The sequence below is a fragment of the Octopus bimaculoides genome, chromosome 4 (genome assembly GCF_046866305.1).
Source record: "Octopus bimaculoides isolate indiv1 chromosome 4, ASM4686630v1, whole genome shotgun sequence".
NCBI classification, from domain to species: domain Eukaryota; kingdom Metazoa; phylum Mollusca; class Cephalopoda; order Octopoda; family Octopodidae; genus Octopus; species Octopus bimaculoides.
The window spans coordinates 89075503-89100672 of NC_142931.1; the positions used below are offsets into that span (position 1 = coordinate 89075503).

At 35.9% G+C, this 25170-nt stretch overlaps 2 protein-coding genes across 4 annotated transcripts in view; one reads left to right on the top strand and one right to left on the bottom strand.

Moving 5' to 3' along the window:
- Positions 1-7377, bottom strand: part of LOC106879797 (recQ-mediated genome instability protein 1) — a 53853-nt gene extending 46476 nt beyond the window's left edge. Inside the window, exons 1-2 of one of the 3 annotated variants that reach the window (XM_014929501.3) lie at positions 7245-7377; positions 4436-4558 (exon numbers count right to left, since the gene is read on the bottom strand). In XM_014929501.3, the coding sequence (XP_014784987.1) occupies positions 4436-4558; positions 7245-7265 (144 nt within the window). In that variant the 5' untranslated portion in view covers positions 7266-7377. Of the gene's footprint in view, positions 1-4435; positions 4559-6934; positions 7127-7244 lie in introns of those variants that run through there. The other 2 variants (XM_014929503.3, XM_089350952.1) reach the window with 2 other exon arrangements.
- A 21-nt stretch (positions 7378-7398) lies between these two features.
- On the top strand, positions 7399-25168 carry LOC106879799 (uncharacterized). Its single transcript, XM_089350954.1, has 2 exons — positions 7399-7634; positions 20686-25168. The coding sequence occupies exon 2, from the start codon at positions 20694-20696 to the stop codon at positions 21627-21629; it is 936 nt and encodes a 311-aa protein (XP_089207080.1). The 5' UTR covers positions 7399-7634; positions 20686-20693; the 3' UTR covers positions 21630-25168.
- Positions 25169-25170: the final 2 nt, after the last annotated feature.

Genomic DNA, 25170 nt, shown 5'->3' on the forward strand with positions numbered 1-25170 from the left:
GTCCAGCTTCCATGCTGGCATAGGTTGGACAGTTTGACAGGAGCCGAGTAGGAAGAAGACTACACCAGACTGCTATGTCTGTTTTGGCATGGATTTTACAGCTGGATGCCCTTCGTAACATCAACCACCCTACAGAGTAGACTGAGTGCTTGTTGTGTGGCACCTGCACAGGCAAGGTCAGTTTTGGTATGGTTTTTACAGGTGGATGCCCTTCCAAATGCCAACCACTTCACAGTGTGGAGTGGGTGCTTTTTATGTGGCACCAGCACCAGCAGGGTCACCAAGTAACTTGCAAGACAAAAAATTTTGAGAGGAGAGGGGGCATTGGAGGAGGTGATCTTGTGTCAGATGAAAGGTTAGAGTGTGACAGAGACACAGAAGCAGATACAGGTATCTTGCTATAGAGGAAGTACATGGTTACACAGCCAGAGAAAGAGAGGGAGAGGGAGAGGAAGAGAAAGTGGAAGAGAGAGGGAGAGGAAGAGAGAGGGAAGAGGAAGAGAGGGGGAGGAAGAGAGGAAGAGGAGAGAGAAAGAGGGAGAGAGGGGGGAGGAAGAGAAAGAGGGAGAGGGGAGAGAACAAGACAGAGAGAGGGAAGGAGAAAGAGAGAGAGAGAGAGAGGTGACAAGGGATCATATATTGCTCATTGCATTATATTTTAGCATTTCAACAATTGGATGCCTTTCCTCATACCAACCATTCTACACAGTATACTGGGTACTATTTTTTTGTAGCACCAACACTTGAGAGATTGTCATGCCTTCAACGAGACAAGACCAGTAGGTCCTCTCAACGTTATGCCATCTCTGCTCATTCACCAACCACTTTACTCAGAATATTTTATCAGGGCACCAGCACTAGTGAGGTTGATTTGCACTCTGCAACACAAAAGCAGTCCTCACTGCTTGATACTGTCTCTCTGTTTGTTCAGGTAATTTTACCAACAGAGTAGGTAGAAGGGAGGACAGTTGCAGAATATGAAGAAGAGTGATAGAAGAGACTAAAAACAGGCAGAGAAACAGAATAATGGAGGAGACAGCATAGAAGAGGAAGGAGATACTGAAAAAGACAGTGCTAAAAGAGTAAGGAAGAGAAGCAGTAATGGTAGGATATATAGAGACAGTAATGGCATAGACAATAATGTCAGCTACATGTTTGTTTGAGTGGGAGAGAGACGGGGGAGAGGGATGGATAGCCAGTAATAAGTGACCTGTGAGAGTGGGAAGGACAGTTAGCATTACAGAAGGGTAATGCCAGATGATAAAGGTGAGCATGGATGATGGAGATGGCAAAAGCATGAGAGTGATAAACATCCATAAAGTGACCCGAAGAAGAAGAAAAGAGAATGAAGGCAGCTACACTTTTGGTGGTAAAAGAGAGAGAGAGAGAGAGAGAGAGAGAGAGAGAGAGATTGATGGGTAACAGTAGAGATGGTCGGTGATAGACGTCAACAAGAATTGATCTCCAGGAGAGAGGGTGGTGGCTAACAGTAGACTAATGTTAGTTGCTGAGAGAAAGCATGAGTGATGAATATCAGGATAATGCTAAAAGGATAACAGATGTCAATAAAAAGAAAGGCAACAGTGGTTGGCAGTACAGCTATCGGACAACTCTCGGATTCGTCGCAAAAGCTGGGTGGGGTTTGGGTCCCTGAGATGCTCATCTTGTAAGAGTACGAAATTTACTCTCAGGCGAGAGAGAGTTACACTGGAGAACCTCAGCTTTGAAGGTTTCGTAAGTCATATCCGATGGCGTTCCTGTTATCATGTCTCACACTGAAAGTGCGAGGGGAGGAGGAATGCCAGTAAGAACGAGGTGGAGTTTGCTCTGGGCCAACTGAATGTTAGAAGAAATGAAGAATGATTCCAGTCATGAAAACCACATCTTGGCATCTCCATGATAGTGAGACAAAGGAAAATGACTCACCTTGGATAATAGGAAGGGAACAACACGAAGAACAAGCTGGTTGAAGAAACACCATTAGAAATGGCAGTCAAAACACCCTAGTTGAAAGAAGACACAACAAACAACGAACTAGGAAAATTCTTTTTCAATAGCAGAGGATGAAAACAGAAGAAATAATTTTTTTTTCCTTTTTTTATAAGCAAGAAGAAAATTCTCTGGGGTGCCATATTTTCAAATGATGGAAGTTGTAAATTCAGTTACAACCTGAGGAAAAATGATTTGCAGTTTCCCACTTGGAAATAACGCCAAAATTTTCCTGGTGAAGAAGACAATATGGCGACAAGAGACATCAGTGGTGTTCCTATATGACAAGAGGCAATTTGGTTGCATAGCCAGAGTCGCGAAGGAGAAAAGGGAATACATATTCACTGGTCTGTATTTGCCTGGTGTTCACCATTTTAGAAGTCTGTGTTCACATTGGGTCACCATTTTAGATGTTGTAGGTCGTCGTTGAGTCACCTAATATGACTCTCAGAAGGCTGTAATCTCGCTGGTAGTAAAGCCAGATGGAAAGCATATACAAGCAAGGTTGTAACTTTAAACACGTTTATTGTGGCCACACGTATATGGAATGATAAATAAAATGGTTGGTGTGTAAAGGCCATGGTCTTCTGTGCTATGCTCCTATCTGCAAGCTGGCCTGAGGCATAAGATAGAGCCAGTCAAGTTGCATTCTCATAGCTTGCATGTCAGTGCAGAAAAAAAGGATGAGATGAGGTCACATGTCTGAACCTCAATGTTGTGTAACACTCTATATCTGTATAGCCAGCTTGTTTACCTGCTGTCAAGGGGTGTAATGCGCCTACACCATGTTAGCAGCAACAAAGTTCTCTCCCTAGGTTCTGTTGGGGAGTCTTTTTATCTGATCACACTCTGACTCACCATAAATGAAACTGAACACAGATAAAAAAAAAAAAGCTGTCTTAATTATATTCACCAAAAGCAAAAACATCAATACCTAGTGTTTATGAGGTATTTTTTAAAATTCATCTTTTGTCTCTTCCACATTTTGAACAACTCCACTGTTCAAATACCTGTCATCCTGCATTGAGGAAATCTATATCAACTCATTGTTGATATCATCTTCCATGATGACATCATGGCATCTTTGAACTTGTTATGTGCTATGTACCACCTGTCCAAGACCATCCACTGCCCTCATCTCAACTTTCCTCATCATCCCTATCATGCCTCACCCCTCTCCAACTTCTGCATTTATCTTTCTTTTACCTGTTTTAGGCATTAGACTGCAGCCATGCTGGAGCATTGCCTTGAAGAAATTTTAGTCAAATGAATCAATGACAGTACTTATTATTTTTTCCTTTCAGGTTTGTTTAGTCTATCGGTCTCTTTTGCCAAACCCCTAAGTTACAGGGACATAAACATGCCAACACCATGTTAAGTGGTAGTGGGACACAGACACACACACAAACACACACACAGCACATATATATACATATATGACCAGACATATATATATATATATATATATATATGTCTGGTCATAGAGTGACCAGTGGTTTTGCATCCATAAAATGCTTAGCTTTATAGATGACTCATCAGACTCTAATATCAGTGGCCATTGGAGCCTGATGAGGGTTAAACTCCAGTTTCTGATCTAGGTGTAAAACAACATGTAGTAAATGAATATGAAAAAATGCACGCTGGTGAACAGAGAAGGGGGCAGAGAGGACATGGAAAATTACACTAATTTTTTTTTTACATTTTTGTAACTGGGTGTTAACATTGAGTTTTCAGATCCTGTGAGTTTGATCATGTGAATTTTCCAAGATTTTTTCTTCTCTCCCCTCCCCGTTCGCCAAAATGCATTTTTTTTCATATTTGTTTACAAAATGTTGTTTTACACCTACTACACTATTTTTTCCCCCATTCTTTTGCCCAGGTCAAAAGCTGGTATTTAAACTTAAGGAGTTGTCTATAAAGCTAAGTGCATTATGGATGTGAAACCATTGGTCACTCTATGACCGGACATATATTTAACTTCATGTAAGTACATTACTGCTCTAACTTTTAGAGTATGCTTCGTTTTTGGATATATGATCCACTGACGATATATATGATGGGCTTCTATCAGTTCCGTCTACCAAATCTACTCACAAGGCTTTGGTTGGCCCAAGGCTATAGTAGAAGACACTTGCCCAAGGTGCCATGCAGTGGGACCGAACCAGGAACCATGTGATTGGGAAGCAAGCTTCTAACCACACAGCCACACCTGTACCTATTTATTTATGATTCTCAATTAATCATCTTAAGAACTTCAGCCCTCTACAATTATTATTTCCCTGTACACATTTTCCTTGCAAACATCAAGCAACAGACAAGCAAATTGGACATTGATTTCATCAGTGAAGGAGGATATTCAAAGTTTATGGATACCAACCACTGCTTATTCTGATTAAATAATTTAAAAACAAAAAAGACTAACATTTAGATAATGAATATAACATACCTGATGTTCTTCCTTAAGCCAATCAATACAAGCATCTAACCATTCCATTGGTACTTGGATATGTTTGCTTTTTAAGAATATGTGTACTTCCTCCATAATAGCTACCAAAGAATTTGTGGTGTCCTTTTATTTTCATATGAAAAGAAAGTATTAGTTTTCTATAAGATACTATCAACTTCAAATATTTAAGTAACATTAACAAAACATACAAACTTTCATCATCATTTAAAAAAAAAAATTTTTTAATAATAACTGTTATGAGACAATGAAGAAACTGCTATGAAAGTGCTTCATCTTGCAGAATCAGCAACCAAATTTCTTCAGATATGTTCTACAGTTTTAAAAAGAGAACACATATGGGCAATGTAGTCTCTGATATACAAAAGACAGAAAATATTTGATAAGAAAAGTAAATCAGAACTAATCTGGGACAAAACAACATTATTCTTAATAAAAATCACTTCTTCCTGTAGATTGTATCAATAATTCTATTACAATGACAATGGAACCACTTCAAGGATTCAATTTCAATTTCCTAGAAACTTCTGGAAGGAGTGAGATAGCAGTAACCGACCACTGATTGAGGGAAAGTATAGAAGTAGAGATTAAGAATCAGTGGGAGAAGTTCAGAAGTTTTTTTATCTCTATAGGAATTAAAAAGGTTTTGTATTGCCCTGATATATATATATGAGCCAAGAAGTAAAAGTCTATGTTATCATTCGGCCAGCTAGAAATGGCAACCAAATTTTCCTAAACTAACACACCACCATTTGAAATAGAGAGAATAGATGCATTCCCACACACTTCTAAAAAGGCATAATGGTCACAGCTGGAATGGTATTGATCATAGGTTTGCTTGATTAGGAGTGACCTGGGGGTTAAACAACAAAGGCAATTTCTCTCTCCATGGAAAAGACAGACTGAATGGAGTATGTGTACGATGCTACATGGTGATGAAACTTGGACACTGAAAGCAGAACAACAAAGACTGGAGAGAAATAAGTTAGATATGAGAGGCTGAGCACAAGTAACCTTAACACATTAAGCACAACGGGTCACAATCGTGGCCGTCAGGCACAGATCAACAGGCCACGATCATGGCCCAGATAGATGCATTTAATTTATGGGTGTTTGTTAAAATGCCTGTCAAAAGATAGTTCAACTAATGACTTTTCAGATGATGTAAAACTTGCCACCATCATATACTAAGAAGATATTTTACCTATTTTTTGTTTTTTACGTGTGCATGGTAGTCTCATTTTCATAAAATGTGCTCAGCAGTTCATTCTATGTCAGTGCAAATCCCAGTGCTTTGTGGGTTAAAAGAACGGCTATATATGTATGTTAGGCCTCGGGGAGTGAATGCTCAAATTTTGTGAAGTTAAACTTAATGTGTTGTGACATAAACTAACATTAGAGCTGAGAACTGAGAGAAACTTCCCCACAAAAAATGCCAGGTGACAACACCTGTCTTGACTGTTTCTTGCTGGTGAAAATAACTTCCAAAAGTGAAGCCCGTAACCTGCAAAACCTAGCAAAATGAATTTTTCTTAAGCCTTACAAGCAGTTTTATTGATTAGGTACACCCGCACCTTCAATGGGATGCCGGGATGGCGATAGCTGAGTTACTATGAAGGCCATGATCACTAGCAATCAACAGCAGTGGAGAAGGATATTAAAGTATCAACTAATATGTACAGCAGAGACAACAGTACTGGTTTCACATAAGCAAAGTGAATGACAATATTTACAGGGTTGCAAAAGTCATGTAATAATAGTGGAAGTCATCAATGTCACAGAAAAACTAAAGAATAAAGTCAGAACACAGGATTGACAGAGAAGACAGAAAAAAATTACAGGGATGATAAGCTTGCCAACCAAGTTTAAGAGGCTGTAAAAGAATCTGAAAATATTTAGTTGAATAAATCTCAAAATTTATGCCCGGCTAGGCACAAGAGATGCAGAAACACTCTAAATCAATGAAAATATTGATTTCAAATTTTGATACATGGCCAGCAAGTTCAGGGGAGGGGGTAAGTCGTTTACATCGACTCCAGTGCCCTTTTTTATCGACCCTGAATGGATGAAAGGCAAAGTCGATCGCGGCGGAATTTGAACTTGAAACGTGAAGACGGACGAAATGTCACTAAGCATTTCGCACGGCGTGATAACGATTCTACCAGTTCGCTGCCTTAAACCATTGAAAATATTAGCACATATGTGCAAGACACAGCTGTATTACATATTTAATGCACAAGGACAATAACTACTAGACTTGTGCAAGAAATATGCGCATAAGAAGGAAAATACTGAGAGTTGACATTCGGGAGGGATTGGGTAAAGCGGATAGTGTAGGAGGAATACAAAACGGATGACAAGTGAAATAGAAATGGATGTCAGAAGGGCTTCGTTAAAAGTGATATGTAGCTTGTTAGCTCCAAGGAACAGAGGTTGTTGTAGTAGTTATAAATGAGAATAAAGAGTGAGGAAACATCACACCTGTGGGCGAGAGTTTGAAATAGTTTGGTAAACAATAGCTTGAGTAGTGAGTCTAACCAGTTGAATGGATTACCTTTAGATGCAATCTATGATGTTTCTATGTGCCGCAGGTGTTTAAACAATAACTGCTAACAGTAAATTTTAAACATGTCTCTCGGTAGATAAATGTAGACACCGCTTTTGTTGAAGGTTACTGAATTTACATTAGAAAAGAAATAGTGTAGTTTTCGGAAGATTTCTAATGTTGATTCATAATGAAAATAATCAATAAATGTTTAAACTTAATAATTGTAGTATTACAATAACTCACAAGAACAGGAGTAATTATCATACATGCTGCTTATAAAAACAAAACAACCAATTTAATATGAAAAAGGAAATATTTGCTGATATAATGCGGGAAATTACGGAAAACACGCATCAACGTCGTAAGCAAATTATGACATTATTATGCACGTGGTTAGTTAGTATTTTCGTAATTTTCGTAAACAAAATTAATAATAGTTAACAATTTTAAAATTAATTAAAATTATAAGTAAATACGTTTCAAGTTTAAATTATGTACTTTAGGAATGACTTTAATTATCTGAATACTAAACTAAATGTCTTAATTTGGTGAGGTCGTGAAATCGTCATCTGCCAAGAGGTTCTCGTCGATCAGGTTTGCAGCAGTCGATCTTTTCAAAAATTGTATCGAAAGGTAAGAACACATATTAAAAAACATACCTTTTGTGTTTTCATGATTTCATTTACATTTTACAACATTTGTAAGCACTTGATCTTGTTCGCCTAGTAATTTCTGTTTTTAAATCGAAATCAGTGAAAATAATGATGTTTTAGTCTAAATTATTTTATAAAACATTTCTGTATGAAAAAACAAAAGATAAATTAGAAATTACTTTAAGCATCATAAAAATTTTTTTGATAACATAGAATTTTAAAATCAAAATAGGGAAAGGTAAATTTATGTTTAAATCAATTCAAAGGATTGCAGAAAACAAAGAAGAAAAAAAACTAAACAAAAGAAAGTCGGTTCCATTTGTCCATTTTATTTGGTCACAAGTGTTTCATTGTTTTCATTCTATACTTCGTCTTCAGCACTGAACGAGCTATTGCGTATCAATTGTTAAGGCGATGAGGGTAAAGTTTGAATGAGATTTGCTGTTATTTCTAGCAGATTGGACGTCTGCAGAAACGTTTCTGTCGTTGACCTGACTGTTCAGTTAAGCATGTTTCACCCAAGTTTGCAAAAGCTAACCTTCTACATTTAACAGTCCTGATATCTATTATTATAACACTGAACATAACCTGCATAAATGTGTATATTGCTCTTTATAGTTGTCTTTTTAAACAACACACAATCGCTGTTTAGCCCTAGGTCGGATCGATTCGTGTAAACATGATCAAGATAGTTCCAGCCATTGCCGTCTTGTATTTTTCACGCATCGTGTATCATTATGTTTTATCCAATATAGTATTTGTTGTAATTTTCTTTAAACTGGCAGGGTCTTAAAATCTAAAGGAAATTTGGCTGTTATTTCTCACATGTCGGGTGATTACACAAAAGGCGTTCATGGCGGTTGCTCAACTTGTATTCAATAATGCTGTAGTTTGCCGAAACTCTTTACATATTTTGAAGATAGTATATTTGGCGATTGTTTTCAGAGAACATATTTTGTGAAATATGTGAAGTCGTAAAGAACAGTCTGTCCATTGTTTTAACATTTATTTGATTCAAATCATCTGAAAGAGATTATCAGTATCTTGCAGATACTTTCTTCAATCCTTCTAAGGCACATACATCAACAGTGTTTGGGTGCCGGACGGGGTCCTACAAAGTTTCGTCATAGTTCTGGACTACGTCCAGGGTGGTTAGCAGTTGCAGATCATGAAATAAGTTTTGCCGACTTTGCTACCGGATGAAATCACAGATACTCAACTCCTTCTGTTAAAAATAAAAACCGAGAGCGACAAAGTGGGGACAGGAAAAATGAATACATAGCCAACATCATAGGTGGCCACAAACCGTCGAAGACTGTTGAAGGTGCTCGGAGAAGAACGTTGGGGCCTTGGTAGGCTTTCCTGAAAAGAGCTCAATAATAACAGAAAAGCTGTATTTCTAAATTGTCCGTCTAACTCAAGAGGAGAATCTTCATAATAGTAATCGAAACAATCCTCCTTTGCGAGTGCGAAACCTAGACTCTCACTGTACTCTTGCAATTACCCTGTTAGCTGTTACACTTGGATACTTCAAATGGCCTTCAGTGTCAATTGAATGTAGAAAATGACTAACGGGGATCTCTAAGGCAATTTCCTTCATTTGACCAAAACAGCAAGAAAACGGATGTAGCTTTCAGGGCAATGTTTAAAACACCAAAGTTGCCCACCAGCCAATTCATTATCTGAAACCGAGCCATGGGAAGATAAACCATAGGCATCCCCTGGAAAATAATGCCAAGACAGCGACAGAGGATAGTGGTGCTTGCGCTCATAGAATGGGAAATGTAATGTGTCCCACATCTTACCCGCTGTAAATACAAGTTGTAGCCGACAGATGATAATTATGACGAACAATTTATTAAACAACAAAATATCTTTCTTTAGGTTGTGAATGTTTTGATATAAAAGAGATTACAGTAAATGCAGGGTATTATTTCATCATTTTGTTAGTGGGATATCAGAAGCTACTGATTTAAATGTGTTGTTCTGAGTCTGTACTCACAACAGAATCAATATATGCAATGTGATTCTGTACTGCGATGGAGTTTTTAAAATGCGGATATGTCCAGACAATATGAGCAAGGAGGAGCCACAACAATACTCTCTCTCTCTCTCTCACTCACAACTATATGTAAACCATGTCTATTTAATATTTTAACTCAGGCAAATAAAATTTTATTTTCAAATAGAAAGAATAAACTTAAAAATTATATCTTTATATTATTGACCATCGGGGTCTGCAGAGTGTTTTTGCATTATATATGTGATATATATGTATTATATATGTAATAATTAATTTACATATAAGCATGTACATATTTTAGAACATTGTCATTTTATAAGATTTTGTAGTCTTCAGAGAATCCAGGATATTTAATAAATCAAACATTGATGAATTGTTTAATGTTGCTCTGATAGAAGAGATCTGTGATCAAAAACCCTCTAAATACTTTCATTTATCTATGAATACATTATCTAATGTTGTTGTTACTGCGGGTTACGAGGAACTTGACTGCTTTTTCTAGCATGTGGAGCGCACACAAATAGACTACCTGGTCAGCTGCTTTTATGTATTTTACTTTTAAGGCTGAAATTTGTTGTACAGTATATATGGATGCTCAGATTTATAAGAGCCAAACGTTAACAAATTTTAAACAATAAGAGTATAAAAACAAATATGCAGGCTAGAATGTTAGCCTCGGGTTCATGCTTAATATATTTGGCCTTAAGGCCATTCAAACGCAGTCTAAGAAAATGTTATACATGGCGAATATTAAATCAATAAATGTTAAATTTATTTACTCCCAGTGGATGAACAGAAAAGAAAATGATAATTATAGCTAAGAAAAATGCGATTTTTCATTTAAATACCGTAAATAATAAAAGAAGTAATTAAAAGAATTAAATCTTTTATTAATAATTGACTGTACATAACTTGTAAAAAAAATATAGCAATGCATTATATATACAATTGTATTGGACGTAAGTAAAATAAATCCCCTTTTGTTTCATTTATCAAATTAAAAAAAAAATTGTTAGTTTAGTTGGTGTTAGCTCCTCATCTTCGATCTCCGTTCATGATTGCCGTTTACCCACGAATTCTCGATAATCTTTGGTCATAGCTCCCTTTGGAACCCATAGTCCCTTATTGACACTAGTAAAAAAAGAAGTTGGGGAAGAAAAAGGATTTTACTATTTGCAATTTTTATTTAATTATAACTGAATTATATGAGAACAAAGTGTTTCTGATAGCTTACAAATAAAATTGGGTAATTTTTCAGATTAACACCCGCACGATTACCTAACCCTAATCCTAGCCCTAACCCTAAAATTCTAACCCTGACCCTAAAACCCTAACCCCCTAGTGAAAATCTTGCGGGTGTTAATCTGAAAAATTACCTAAAATTGTGTATTAGCAAATTTCTATAAGCATTAACTTTAATAATGTATGTATACTTTATTCATACGAAAAATTATTAAAAACATACAATATATAGTAATTTTAAAAAATTAAAAAAGCCTTGTGGTATGCATACAAAGCTGGAATGTTTTCGATATTTGACTACAGCTTTGTGGACAAAGATCAAAGTGGTTGCCAACTTTTTTTTATCGTAACTAAGTCCCCTAGAATGACTTCAACATACGGTTGTTGTAATGTACAATATTTAAACTGTTGAAATTAGTCCAGACAATTTAATGTGGGGATTATGAGATGCTTAGTCCTCAAATGTCCCATTTTCACACACACACAGTTATGATTACATTATCCAGTTGTCCTTTCTTTAAGACATTCAGCTATGATTTAAGAAATATCTGGCTGTTATTTCTTGAAAATCGAACGACCACGCAGAGATTCACCTACTATGCGTGTAATACAATGAAAGACTGAATGAATCATCTGGCCAGTGACTTCACTCGAGATCGTCTGTTAAAACAAATAATTACATTACGAGATTGTGGTATATAGACTTGTTTTATTTTCTGCTAGCATTATTTACTACAAAGTATCTGAAATACTGCCATACATCAGCGATTTAGGCGTTGATACTAATTAATCATCCAAGCATTTTCTAGTGGATAATTATTTTGTGGTGGTGGGAGTACATAAAATGTTCGATTTACGAATAACATAATATAGTACCTTTATTTGTTACTGTTTACAATTTTTGTCGTCTCCTCACCCCGCCCCATCTATCCATTAACACTAACACAGAGAACTGTCGTGCATAGAAGAGACTGCTTTAGCCCTTCACATGTTCCGACGGCATTGATAAAATTCCTCTGTTTACCGGAATAAAAATTTCACACTATAACCATTTGAAGATACATCTTGATAATCTGAAACTTATCTCATATTATCCCCTTGCCCTCATGCACACACACTGGATTAGCCTGAATTTCCTCCTCCTCCTACCATCAATAGAATTACTACTACCACTACTACTACTATTACTTACACAGCAAGGATTCATCCATCCATCCATCCATTTTCATAACGCAGTATTCCTGTGAGAGTCAAGCTGACTTGAGTCCTTAGACATTCCCTCCAGAGACTCCTGTCTGAAACATCTATCAGCAAATGTTACAGCTAGATTTCTAGGTTATAGTTATTACCCACACATCTAACTTGTAGTCTACCCTAGGCCTCCTACTAGTTGGCCTTGCTCATAAAACTCTCCTGTAATTCTTTGCTCAGGTATTTGAATCACATGCCCAAAGTACCTGTGTCCTCTTGGTGAAGAAAGTATGACCCAACTTGGAGGAACCCCATAATCACTACATAGAGTAATGTTACTCCATCATCTCTTTGGAGGAACCCCATTTCGGCCACTTATATTCTTGATTATCCTCATTTAATCATTACCCAAGGCTTATGACCTTAAGTTAAAGTAGACACTAGATCTGAATATTACAAGTTAGGCTTTTTCATTCTCTTCTTCTGATAGATGAATTTGGTATATTATGGCACCAATTCCACTAATTCTTGCAGCCAATTGATCCTGCCTTTCATCACTCATAAAAATGACTCCAAGATACTTGAACTTCTTCACATGCTTCAGTGAAGCTCCACTAATATGCAAAGTACACTGGTCAGGCTTTCCAATGTCTATCTTCATAAACTGATTTTCATACCAGCCTTACAGCACTTTGCAGCAAAGCTATTTAGTACATGTTGAAGACCACCTTTTGACAAGCTAAATTGTACCATACTGTCCAAAAATATCAGCCAGCTGATCCTACATCTACCAATTTTGAAACCATTCCCACTCCAGTTGTGCATGACAATCCAGTTCAAAAGGATTATAAATAGAAAAGGTGATAATACACACACCTGGCAAAATTCAAACTCCTGTATAAAAGTTTTGACCTAGCAACATTTACATGAACACCAACTCTAAAGTATTCACACTGGGATTTCAAGGCAACAAGAAGTCACTCATCAATTCCTAATTCCTGAAAAACCTTCCACAGTATAACCCATAACATGCATAATATGTTATTTCTAGATCTACAAAACAAGTGCATACTTCTGTAGGTCAACCCAAAAATACTTTCTCTGTTTAAGGCTTTTAACATCTCAAACTGGATTTCATCAATCTCCAGTGACTTTGCCACATTTAAAAGCTTCAATTGACTGTGAGATTTGTTTTCACCCAGACACACTTAATGTATAATTGAAGATGTTACAATGATCAGATTTAAGAGATCAGCAAACTCTTCTCTCTACCCTTGAGGTACTTCTTGGCAGAGAGAACCCTAAACAAGTTCTTGGTGGCAGGGGTGGAGTGGGACTCCTTGTTACAAAGTTGACAGATGGTCTGCCTGAATACTTTATTTGCTGATTGAAAGTCATTTCAGCTTAACCCCAAAATCCTCCCATGTTTTTATTGAATTTGCTGCAACTTTTTCTGCTTCATAGTACCACAAGAACAAAATAGATTTATTTTCAAGCTAAGTACTTTAAGCTTCCTTCTTTGCTCTGATGGAATCTTCAACTTCTTGACTAAACCAGGACATACTTCTGCTACTTGGCATTTCGGCAAGCCATTTTCATCTATATCATTGAACAGTTGAAGAAGTAATTGCTGAATTTAACAGTCTCTTCTCTGACATCTTCAGTTCAGTAAGTTCTACAAATTTAAATGCAATAGTTTCTGCATAGTTGCTTCTAACCTCACCACCAGACAATGCTTTCTACTTTATCTTGTAGGTTCTCTTAGCTGTAGATAGTCTCCAGTTACAGACAACTAAGTGGTGATCAGTTGACAGTTCAGCCCTTCTCTTTACACAAATGTATCAATCCCAAACTCCTACTGAATCAAAACATCCACAGAATCAAAGATATCAATAATTACAAAAAAAAAATCAATTAGTGTCTCTGTTCAAAAGTATTCTAATATCATGTATATTCATGAATATCTCTCAGTGAAGGTGCTTGTAATACAGAGCCCATTTCTAATGAAGCTCCTCCTTTTGTATTTAGATCATGTTCACTATTCTTCCCAATCACTCTTTTATATATCAAGTAATCTTTGCCAACACGTTCATTGAAATTTGAGAGCAGAACAAATAACTATGTTTAAAACTGTTCTGACATTATTATGGAAGGACTTGTATTTGAACTCTCTGTTTTGCACATAAACCTGCACCAGCCACAGAGATCCTTCTTGCAGCCTAAACTTCAGACACAAACCTTCCACTTTATAACACAACAACCAGGGAATTCCCCTCCTCTATCCAAATCTACAGAACAAGAGCCATGAAACTTTTATAGAGATCTCAGCTATATCTAATCAGTAACATTTGGTCTCCTCCTCTAGTTCCTGCTACTTACCCGTAAAGTTTGTAATGTTCCAGTTACCTGTCCTAAGTTGCTCCTTCAAACACCCTCTGAGAGATCTGGAACATACAACCTTTCTGCATCAGCCACACACCTTCCAGGACAGGTTGCAGCCCCATCACTGGTCCTCTTGGTATTGGATAGGAATTGCAATATAGTTTTTAAAAAACTCCTCATCTTAAGGCCTGAATGCATCTATTGTTAACCTTTACAAAGAACAATGTGACATGGTTATCTGTATGTATCCTAACCATAATGAAATTTTGATGATCTTATTCGCACCAATTACCAAATTGGTTTTTTTTTTCTTAAATCCTCAAAAACTAAGTTTATTTAGATATGACCTTTACTTACCTCATCATATTTACATCACTGGGTTGTAAGAGACAACAGTGTTACTTAGTAATTTATTTCCCCTATTAGCATACTACTATTTGGTCCAGGGTTGCATATTCATTCTGCTGTTTTAAAAAAGAAATTATTGACTTGACAAAGTATTTTAAGATACATTTTGTTTGAAGAAAAAAAAGGATAGTCATTATTAAAACACTTTTGATCATAAAAGCTGCTCAAATAAATTTGACAATAAAAACAACAATCATATTGATATAGACTTTAAGGTGGCAAGCCAGCAGAATTGTTAGCAGACTGGGCAAGATGCTCAGTGGCATTTTGTCCATGTTTACATTCTGAATCCAGTGGAGGCACAATGGCCCAGTGGTTAGGGCAGCGGACTCGCGGTCATAGGATCGCGGTTTCAATTCCCAGACCGGGCGTTGTGAGTGTTTATTGAGCGAAAACACCTAAAGCACCACGAGGCTCCGGCAGGGGATGGTGGCAAACCCTGCTGTACTCTTTCACCACAACTTTCTCTCACTCTTACTTCCTGTTTCTGTTGTACCTGTAATTCAAAGGGTCAGCCTTGTCACACTGTGTCACGCTGAATATCCCCGAGAACTATGTTAAGGGTACACGTGTCTGTGGAGTGCTCAGCCACTTGCATGTTAATTTCACGAGCAAGCTGTTCCGTTGATCGGATCAACTGGAACCCTCGACATTGTAAGCGATGGAGTGCCAACAAAAAACATTCTGAATCCAAATTCTGCCAAAGTTGACTTTGCCTTTCATCCTTTTGGGGCCGATAAAATAAGTACCAGTTGAGCTCTGGGATCAATCTTATTGACCTATCCCTCCCCTGAAATTGCCAGCCATGTACCAAAACTTGAAAGCAATATTCATATAGACTTTAAAATGATCTCTAAAAAATAAAGAAAAGAGATCAAATAACAAAAAATATAATAAAACATTTAGGTGATGATTGTGTCTAGAAACGCCGGAGCCCTCTTCTTCCACCACATACATGCTTATCCAAACTCATGGACTTCATCCTTTCAGGGTCGATAATTTAAGTACCAGTTGCATACTGGTGTTGATCTAATCAACTGGCCCCCTCCCCAAAAATTTTGAGCCTTGTGCCTAGAGTAGAAAAGAATATATACACATTGCCATATATACACATTGCCATATATACACATATATACACATTGCCATATATACTAATTTTAGTGTAAGTATATGATAATTCTTTATTTTGTTGTTCTTTTGCTTGTATTATAACCCAGCAAACAAGCATTTTACATTTGTTACTGCTCAAACTTTGGAACTTGGGTCAATAAGCAAGCCTGTACTTGTTCACTCTGCTAGAAATAGCAACCAAATCTCCTTTAATTCATAATATCCTAATTTAAATTAAGGAAGGACACATTGGATAATGTAGCACTAGGAATACTTTGAACAAACAGTATAGTCATGGCTGGAATGCCTTTGATCACAGGTCTGAAGCCAAACAACATATTATAAAGAACAGATTACGCTGGCTTTTCAGAAGATCCACTTTGAATATTTTTCTTTTTTTTTTTTTTTTTTTCTGTTCTTCTTTAAGTTAGCTATTTATCTTAGTTAATGAAAGTCTATAGTCATTATGTGACATGGCTTGCAGAAAAATCGCTGAATTGTAAGATTGCCAAAAGAAATTATATATCTTTAAGTACTAGAACACCTACACAAAATGACAATGAAGTGTAATGACTATGTTGTTTTATTACCAACATTACAAGAAAGAAAAACTGTTAAACTTTATAGCAACAATGATTTAACCATGTGAATGGAATATAAAGACTACAAAAAGCAGAATCGTTTATAGAATATGTCTGAAAGTGTGAATGCAAAGAATATTCAAACAAATTTTCCTGTCAATAAGACGTGCCATAATTTCTGGTGTACATACAAGTCAATGAAATATTTAGTGTATATATAGTATATCTTTTACCTTTTATCTTTTACTTATTTCAGTCATTTCACTGTGGCCATGCTGGGGCACTGCCTTGAACTTTCAGTCAAATGAATCGACCTCTACATTTTTGTTTCCAAACCTGGTGCATAAGTATTGGTCTACTTTTGTCAAACTGCTAAGTTAAGGGATGTAAACAAACCAACATCATACAATTCTATATTTAAGAGATGAGGAATTATGTACATTATTTACATTCAACGGATATTTGTCCTCATCTTGTTTGTTGTTAACACATTTCGGCTGATATACCCTCCAGCCTTCTTCATGTTCTCATTCCTAAGGTATTTTTCGATATTATTATTATTATTATTATTATTATTAATGTTCAATAACGGTCTATTAAGCAACAACTACCCAAAAAGTATACTATCCACCCCAATTATGAAGAAAAGAGAGGATGAAGCCAATAAACTGTCCACAGTCTGTCTACCTTATGTGAAAGGCCTCTCTGAAAAGATACAAAAGGTATGTGGCCCATATGACATCAGGACAGTATTCAAGAGTAATACGACACTTTGCAAATATCTCCTTCGAGTAAAACCACCAATAGAAGAGAATATGACGAAAGACTGCGTGTACTCCATCCCATGCAGCTGTGGTAGGTTATACAAAGGTGAAACATACCGCCCCCTCAAAATAAGGGTAGACGAACATCGCAAAGCTGTGACATGAGAAGATATTGATATATCGGGTATAGCTGATCATGTATGGAAAAATGGAGACCACCTCTTCCCCTGTGGGATGAAGTTAAAATAATAGACAGAGAACACCACTGGAAAATACGAAAACTAAAAGAAGCAGCACATATGCTAGGACACAACAACCTCCTAAGCTGACCGAGTGCTGATATGAGCAGCATATGGGAACTGGTGTTAAGGGAGGATAGAAAAACATTAGATTTATAAGTCCTAAAATTCACTCGATAATTGCCTATGGGCATATGGTGTAGTGGTTAAGAGCGCGGGCTACTAACCCCAAGATTCCAAGTTTGATTCCAAACAGTGACCTGAACACTAACAATAATAATAATAACATCAAAAAATACCTTACGAATGAGAACCCAGGTTCGGAATTTCCCCAAGACACCTGAAGAAGGCTGGAGGGTATATCAGCCAAAACATTGTGTTAACAACAAACAAGATGAGGACAAATATCCGTCAAATGTAAATAATGTAAACCAACATCAGTTGTCAAGTGGTGGGGGCGGGGGCAAACAGATACAAATACACACATGACAGGCTTCTTTCAGCTTCAAGGCCTTGGCCAACCTGAGGCTATAGTCGAAGTAACTTGCCCAAGGTGCTATGCAGTGGAACTGAACATAGAATCATGTGGTTAGGAAGCAAGCTTCTTACCACACAGCCATGCCTGTGCCTATATATTCAAGCATCATATTATCTTTCCCGACCCTGCTGCATTTTACATGGAAATTTTGCTCCTCCAAAGTCACCTTGATGTATAAGTTGACCTACCTTTTTTTAACTGTAAATTTTGGTCCAGAATGGGCCATCAAGCAAAATTCTTCCATAAATGATATGGAATTGAATAGGACATTAATTCCCAGTATGTAACACATTCTCATTTACTGTTGCTTTACAAACAGTGATATTGTGTCTGCTTTACATGTACATACACATGCACACACACATACAAAGAGAGAGTGAAAGAGAGAGAGAGAGAGAGAGAAAAACATTCCTTCATTTATCCAGTGAGTCAAAGAATGATAAGATCATTCAAACTTATGAGTAAGAACACTTGAAGAACAGATTGCTTATATGATACAACATAAGTCATTAAAATAATAAAAGCTCAAAATAATTTTAGTATTAAGACTACAATCTTTGAAGTGAATTTCTCAACATCATTATCATCATCATCTCACCGTCATCATCATCATACTCATTTAAAGTCTACTTTTCATGCTTACATGGGTCAGACAGAATTTATTTGAGGTAAATTTTCTACAACCAGATGCCCTTCCTTTTGCCAGCCTTCATGTATTTCCAAGTAAGGTAATATTTTCTCCGTGGCCAGACATGTTCTCACAGAATATTGGAAATAAATGACATTACTTGTCAGACAGTGACACCCATTTACAACTAACATGCAATGTCAAGACCAGGAGACACCACCACACCCATATGCGTTCACATGTATATATATATATATATATATATTTCCTATCCAAGACACCTGATGTAAACAACAATGAAATTGAAGATGAAAAATGGGTAATGGGCATAAATGCGATATTTCAGGAGTTTTTGTTCCACCATCAGCACCCAGCCAACCCACTAATCATCCATGAACACATTGCTTAAATAGCCACTAAATATAGTGGTGTAACATAAATATTACTGACCTGTAGGGACACTGTATCTTGTTATGCAACCGTAATATACTATAAAGTATATTAACACTGTGTTCTATAATGTTATATATAGCGGCTTCTATATACGTGTTCAATAAGGTTATATTATAGTGGTTTCTTTACTGGCTGTCCACAAACCAGTTCTTTGCTAAGGGTTATTATTGTCTTGATATTTGTTTCAAATTTTGGTGAGAAAATAAGTCGATTACATCGACCCTACCGTTCAACTGGTACTTATTTTATTGACCCAGAAAGATGAAAGATAAAGTCGTCCTCAGCAGAATTTGAACTCAGATTGCGAAGGTAGATGAAATGGTGCAAAGCATTTTGCTTATTATACTAACAATCTTGCCAGGTTGCTGCCTTATCATTGTCTTAATATTGATGTTTGGTGACTAATTTATTGAATTCATGCATAGCTGTGAAGTAAGAAGTTTGCTTCCCAACTACATGGCCCTGGCTTCAATCCCACTGTGCACAAACTTTTCTACAAAAGTCTGTGGCTGACCAAAGCCTTGTGAGTGGATTTGGTAAATGGAAACTGGAAGAAGCCTCTCATAAACAGATGTGTATATAGATATTATTATATATGCTTTATAAAATTATGGGGTTGAAATTGTGAAATCTTGAAATTATAGTTCTTAAAAATATGTGAACTCATTTGAGATTTTGAACATGCCTATCCGCAAAAATCAGTACACACGCATGCACGCACGCACACACACACACACACACACACAAAAACTAAATGTAAATCTAATGTAAATGTAAAGCAAAGAGTTTGAAAGAAAACCACCTGTTAATGAGTGATTGATATCTATTAAGCATATAATTGTTTAAGGTTTCATCTGTGTCTTCATTCTTCTTTGGGATAAAAATACATAGAACCAAGAATGGGACAGATCAAAAGGTTAAACTGTTCCTCAAAAAAACAGAAGAGTTTTATATAATCATCTTTTATCTTTTACGTAGACTGCAGCCATGCTGTGGCACCACCTAGAAGAATTTTTAATCAAATGGATTTCTCCCAGTGCTTATAATTTTTTTTATGCCTGGTACTTATTCTATCAGTCTCATTTGCTGATCCATTAAGTTATGGGGACATAAACACACCGACACTAGTTGTTACACAGACACAAAAACACAATAAATATTTATTCATATATCTATATAATACATGACAGGCTTCTTTTCAGTTTCTGTCTACTAAATCCACTCACAAGGCTTCAGTTGGCCCAGAGCTACGGTAGAAGACACTAGCCTTAGGTGCCACACAGTGGGATTGAACCTAGAACCATATAGTTGGGAAGCAAACTTCTTACCACACAGCCACACCAGCACCTATGTATATAATGTCTAAATATCTTTCTTAAAAACATTTTTGTTTGAAATGATTAATACATTTTCTTTCTTCCAATCATAGCAATTTAAATGTAACATTTCATTTATTTTTTATTATTTTCTAGGTGTCATCATGATAGGAGAAAGGAAACAAGATTTATATATTGCTTTGAAAGAAGAAAGTAAGGTTCTGCAAATGAAATTTTCTCAGATTTCAGCTGAAGCAATATATTATACATTTTTGAATAAACAAGTGAAAAACGATAAAACTACATCTAATTCTTTCGATAATATTAATTCTAATGAACTCCAGAGTGAAAAAGAAAATACTCAGGATTGCAAACATAGTGACGTAACAAACAACAATACTAAATACAATCAAAAGATATGCAATGATAATAAAATAAACAAGAGCAGATTGCTTTATTACAGTCTTGCTAATGAATTTTCTGTTTTGAAATCTAAGAATGAGTGTGAGTTGAAAGAAGGTTTATACAAAATAATTACCTTAAATTCCATTAATAAACTAAATAAAACAAATATAAATAATGCTACAAAGCAAAAGCAAAAAGTAAAAGATCACAGTAATAAATTAAATGTGAATGACAGTAAAGATGTGAAAATGAAACGCAATAACAGTATGAAGAAAACTGATTGCCATCATGGAGACACTGATACAAAACTAGTCAAAAGTGGTGGTAAGCATAATGAATTAATACAAGCTCTGAAAAAAGAGCATTGTCTTATGAACTGGAAGAAAAATGCTGAAAAGGCAGAGTTATCTTTCCTGGAACGTTTTACAAAGAAGGAGAAACCAAAAAAGGATCATAACATTGCAAATACCAAACAAAAAGGTGTAGAAAAACACTGCAAAAAAGTCTCCCAAAAATTGCAGTTTGCGGTTCAAAAAAGTCTTAGTGAGGAATATAGATTTTGTTTGAAACAAAAGAAAAACCGTGAAGATGAAGAAATTGTTTACCAAAAATATCTATCACATTCCATGGATGCAATTCCTCTTTCAGCTTCAAAGTCTAAAGTAACTTCCAAGTCAGTGGGAAAAAGAAAATAAAAACTGTTGCTACCATTCTAACAATAAAGATGTAAGAAAAATGTTAGCATCATGAGATTTGCTAATGGTAAATGGTTTCCAGAGATTTTTGTAATCTCCTAAATGTGATATAAATTAAAGATACCACTATCTTTGTCGTATACTATATTATTTGCTTTGACTTTTAAGTGTTTCAGTTATTAGTGCTACTTTTTCAGATAGACTCATATATGTTCTGTGATATTTCATTTTTTTAATAGTGTCCATAAATTCAAATACTTCCACAAAATTTTGTAGTAAATATTTTTAATTTTTTATTTTATTCAGTGATCAAATACTGAGGTCAGTGGCATCAATTAACTTCCTCTTTAGAATAATGCCTAAATTAGAAATAGTTTTATTCAATGGTGAAGTACAGCTATGGCCATGTGGTTAAGAGGTTTGCTTCAGAATCATATGGTTTATGGCTCATTCCCACTGCATGTACACTGCTGGCTGACATCTATTCTAGCCACAGGTTAACCAATGCTTTGTGAATGAAATTTGGTAGAGAAACTAGAGGAATCCCATCCTATATTTATAAGTTTATATGTGTTTTGGGATGTGAATGAATGTATGTGTTTCCTCTTGTGCTGATATGAGTGTGCTAATTGTAAGCAAAAGTTAGTGTAATACAATTTTCACAAAAGCATATCCAGCTATTGAGCTCTTCATTATTTGAAGAACAAAGTAAGGTATTACCACACTTGGATTTAAGTGAGGGTTAGCAACACATAGAGCATCCAGCTGTAGAAAAATTTTCTGCAGTAAAAATTTATCTAATCCATGCAAGTATGGAAAAGTGGACATCATGATGATGATGATGATGATGATGTGAAATAGAATCAGTGCCCAATTTTCATTTTGATGAACTATTGCAAGGGAAGTAAGGCATGCAATTTAGACAAAATAAAAGTAAAATGAGTTGGTATCATAGTATAATCACTCTGCTATTATATTTCTCAGACTATTTAAAGTCCAAACATATACACCATACTAAAAAATTGTCATCTCAATTGGCATTATTTGTTTAAAATCTGTTTTTCTTTGGTAGTATTATCTCATCTGTATTAATGAGGAAGCTGAATATCTATTCATGTTTCAAATAAAAACATTCTTTCTAGAGGAATTATGTGCATGTGTGTATTCTAATCAATACTGAAAAATGTACTCAGCTTATTATTGAGGTTAATGAGTTGGTAAAATAAATAGAATATTGGTTTAAATGCCTAGTGGTATTTAATTACATTCTTTGTACAAATTTTACTGAGAAGGATTTTACTTTACATCTTTCCAAGTTTGATAAAAGTAGTCACATTCAGTTACAGGGGTTGAGTAACTCACATATCTTGAAGCACATCAAAATTTGTGGTTTGTACCTCTATTAGAAATTGTTATTGTTGTTATTTATTAAAAGGGTTATGGAGTGGCAAAAGTAGAACAAGTATAGTTTGTGATTAATCAATTCACTTCACATTCACTTGGGTATCATTTTGCTCCAACTCCATAATACGTGGGTCAGTGGTCTCTACCTGAGCCTCAGATTAACTAAAGCTTTATGAGTGAAATTTAGTTAATGATAGCTGTGTGGAAACCTGCCTAATGGACTGTATCTGTTCTTGCATGAATGACTTAATCTGTTCCCTGGTTTAATAACCATCACCTTGGGTCTCTTTGGCAGAATCCACTGTAAAAGACATGGATATTGTCCTTTCTGCTCTAACAAAGCCATTAAAAAGAATCGTTTTCTTCCTTCCAGGATCGAGAAAGTAAAATCCTTGTCAAGAACTTGCTTTGATTAAAATCAGCTACATCTTTCATTCTTCAACTTTTAGCTCCTTATACTTATGTTAGAAATTATTATTATTAAGGTGACAAGCTGACAGAATTGTTAGCACACCAGGCAAAATGCTTAGCTGCATTTTGTCTGTTTTCAGGTTCTGAGTTCAAATTCCACCAAGGTCAATTTTACCTTTCATCCTTTCAGAGTCAATAAAATAAGTACCAGTTGAGCAATGGGGTCAATGTAATCAACTTACCCCTGCCTCCAAATTACTGGCCTTGAGCCAAATTTGAAATCATTATTAATATTATTATTATTGAGTGAGAGAGCAGTGCATGCCAGCAAAGTGACACTGGGGTAAAATATACGAAGCCCAGTATACCTATCGTGACTACTTGTCTGATAAGGGTACACCAAGAAACGCATCACAACCATATGTGCGCGACATGGTGATTTCATATCAAGATGAACAGTGCATGACTTTGCAGATAGGACCCTGCTAGAATTTTCTTCAGTCAAGTAGCCTTCCCACTCAAAAGGTCCCTGAATAAGGGTTGTTTAAGGATGTTGAATGAAACTCCAATGTTTGCAAAGGTGAATTATCCAAACCCCAACGAATTCTTCTCAACACATAGTTATGATCCCCCAACCCCCACTACTTCTCCTTATGATCAGAGATGCACATATTATCAGCCACTGAGGGACATGCTCAACTGGTTAAGGTCAAACAACTGACAAGCAAATCTGTGGTATTGAGCAGAATATTTGCTGAAACCTGTCTTTTATACCAAGTCAAAACAATGTACATGATAACACTTCCAATCAGTTAAAATGAGAACTACTGCCTGGTACTGCATCAGATCATCATCATCATCATCATTATTATTATTATTATTATTATTATTATTATTATTATACATTTGACTTTTGCTTTACATTTGTACAAGTTGGCTCCAAGTCTCACCCAGAGACCTCAAGAGACAACAAGTTAGAAGTTGGTGTTATTCCTAGGGTGTCATATATTTGGTTTTGTACATAGTATTGTTCTAAAGAATGTTTAAGAAATCATAAGAAAATTATGAGTTTGTTTTAAAATTTGAGATTACACAGACAGTATTTTACGTAGAATATGGGCAGTTCCCATGAGCACTATCTTCTGAATTTCTGCCATTTTGGGTTTCCTGGTATCTGAGCTAGGTAGCAATCAGTCCCTTTTGCTATCATTCCTAGGGCACCTATGACAACAGGTATTGTTTTAGTCTTCAGGTTCCACATTTGGCCAATTTCTATTTCAAGATCTTTATACTTGCTTAGTTTTTGGTAGATCTTGACAGATATATTTATATCGATTGGGACAGTCATATCAATGAGGAGGCATGATTTTTGTCTCACCTATTCGCATCTATCTTTCTGTCAGTTTGAATGGTGAAGTTCTAGAGGAATGAGATATAATTTTCAAGCACTGGAGGTGATTTGTGTTCCCACCAGTTTTTATCATGGGGCAGGTCCAGGCTTTTGCTTTTGTAAATTATTATTATTTGTTTTTTTAAATTCCCTTTAAACTCCCTTCAAAATTATATCATAACTTCTTAATGTTTACATGTCTCCTTGCCTAGACATTACTTTTTGTTGTTACATTTGATTATTTATTGCTTTGTGCTAATTTTCATTTTTTATTTTTTTCCCACCATTGATGATTTAAAAGAGCTGTGAACTCAATAAAAATTTTCATTATTCATG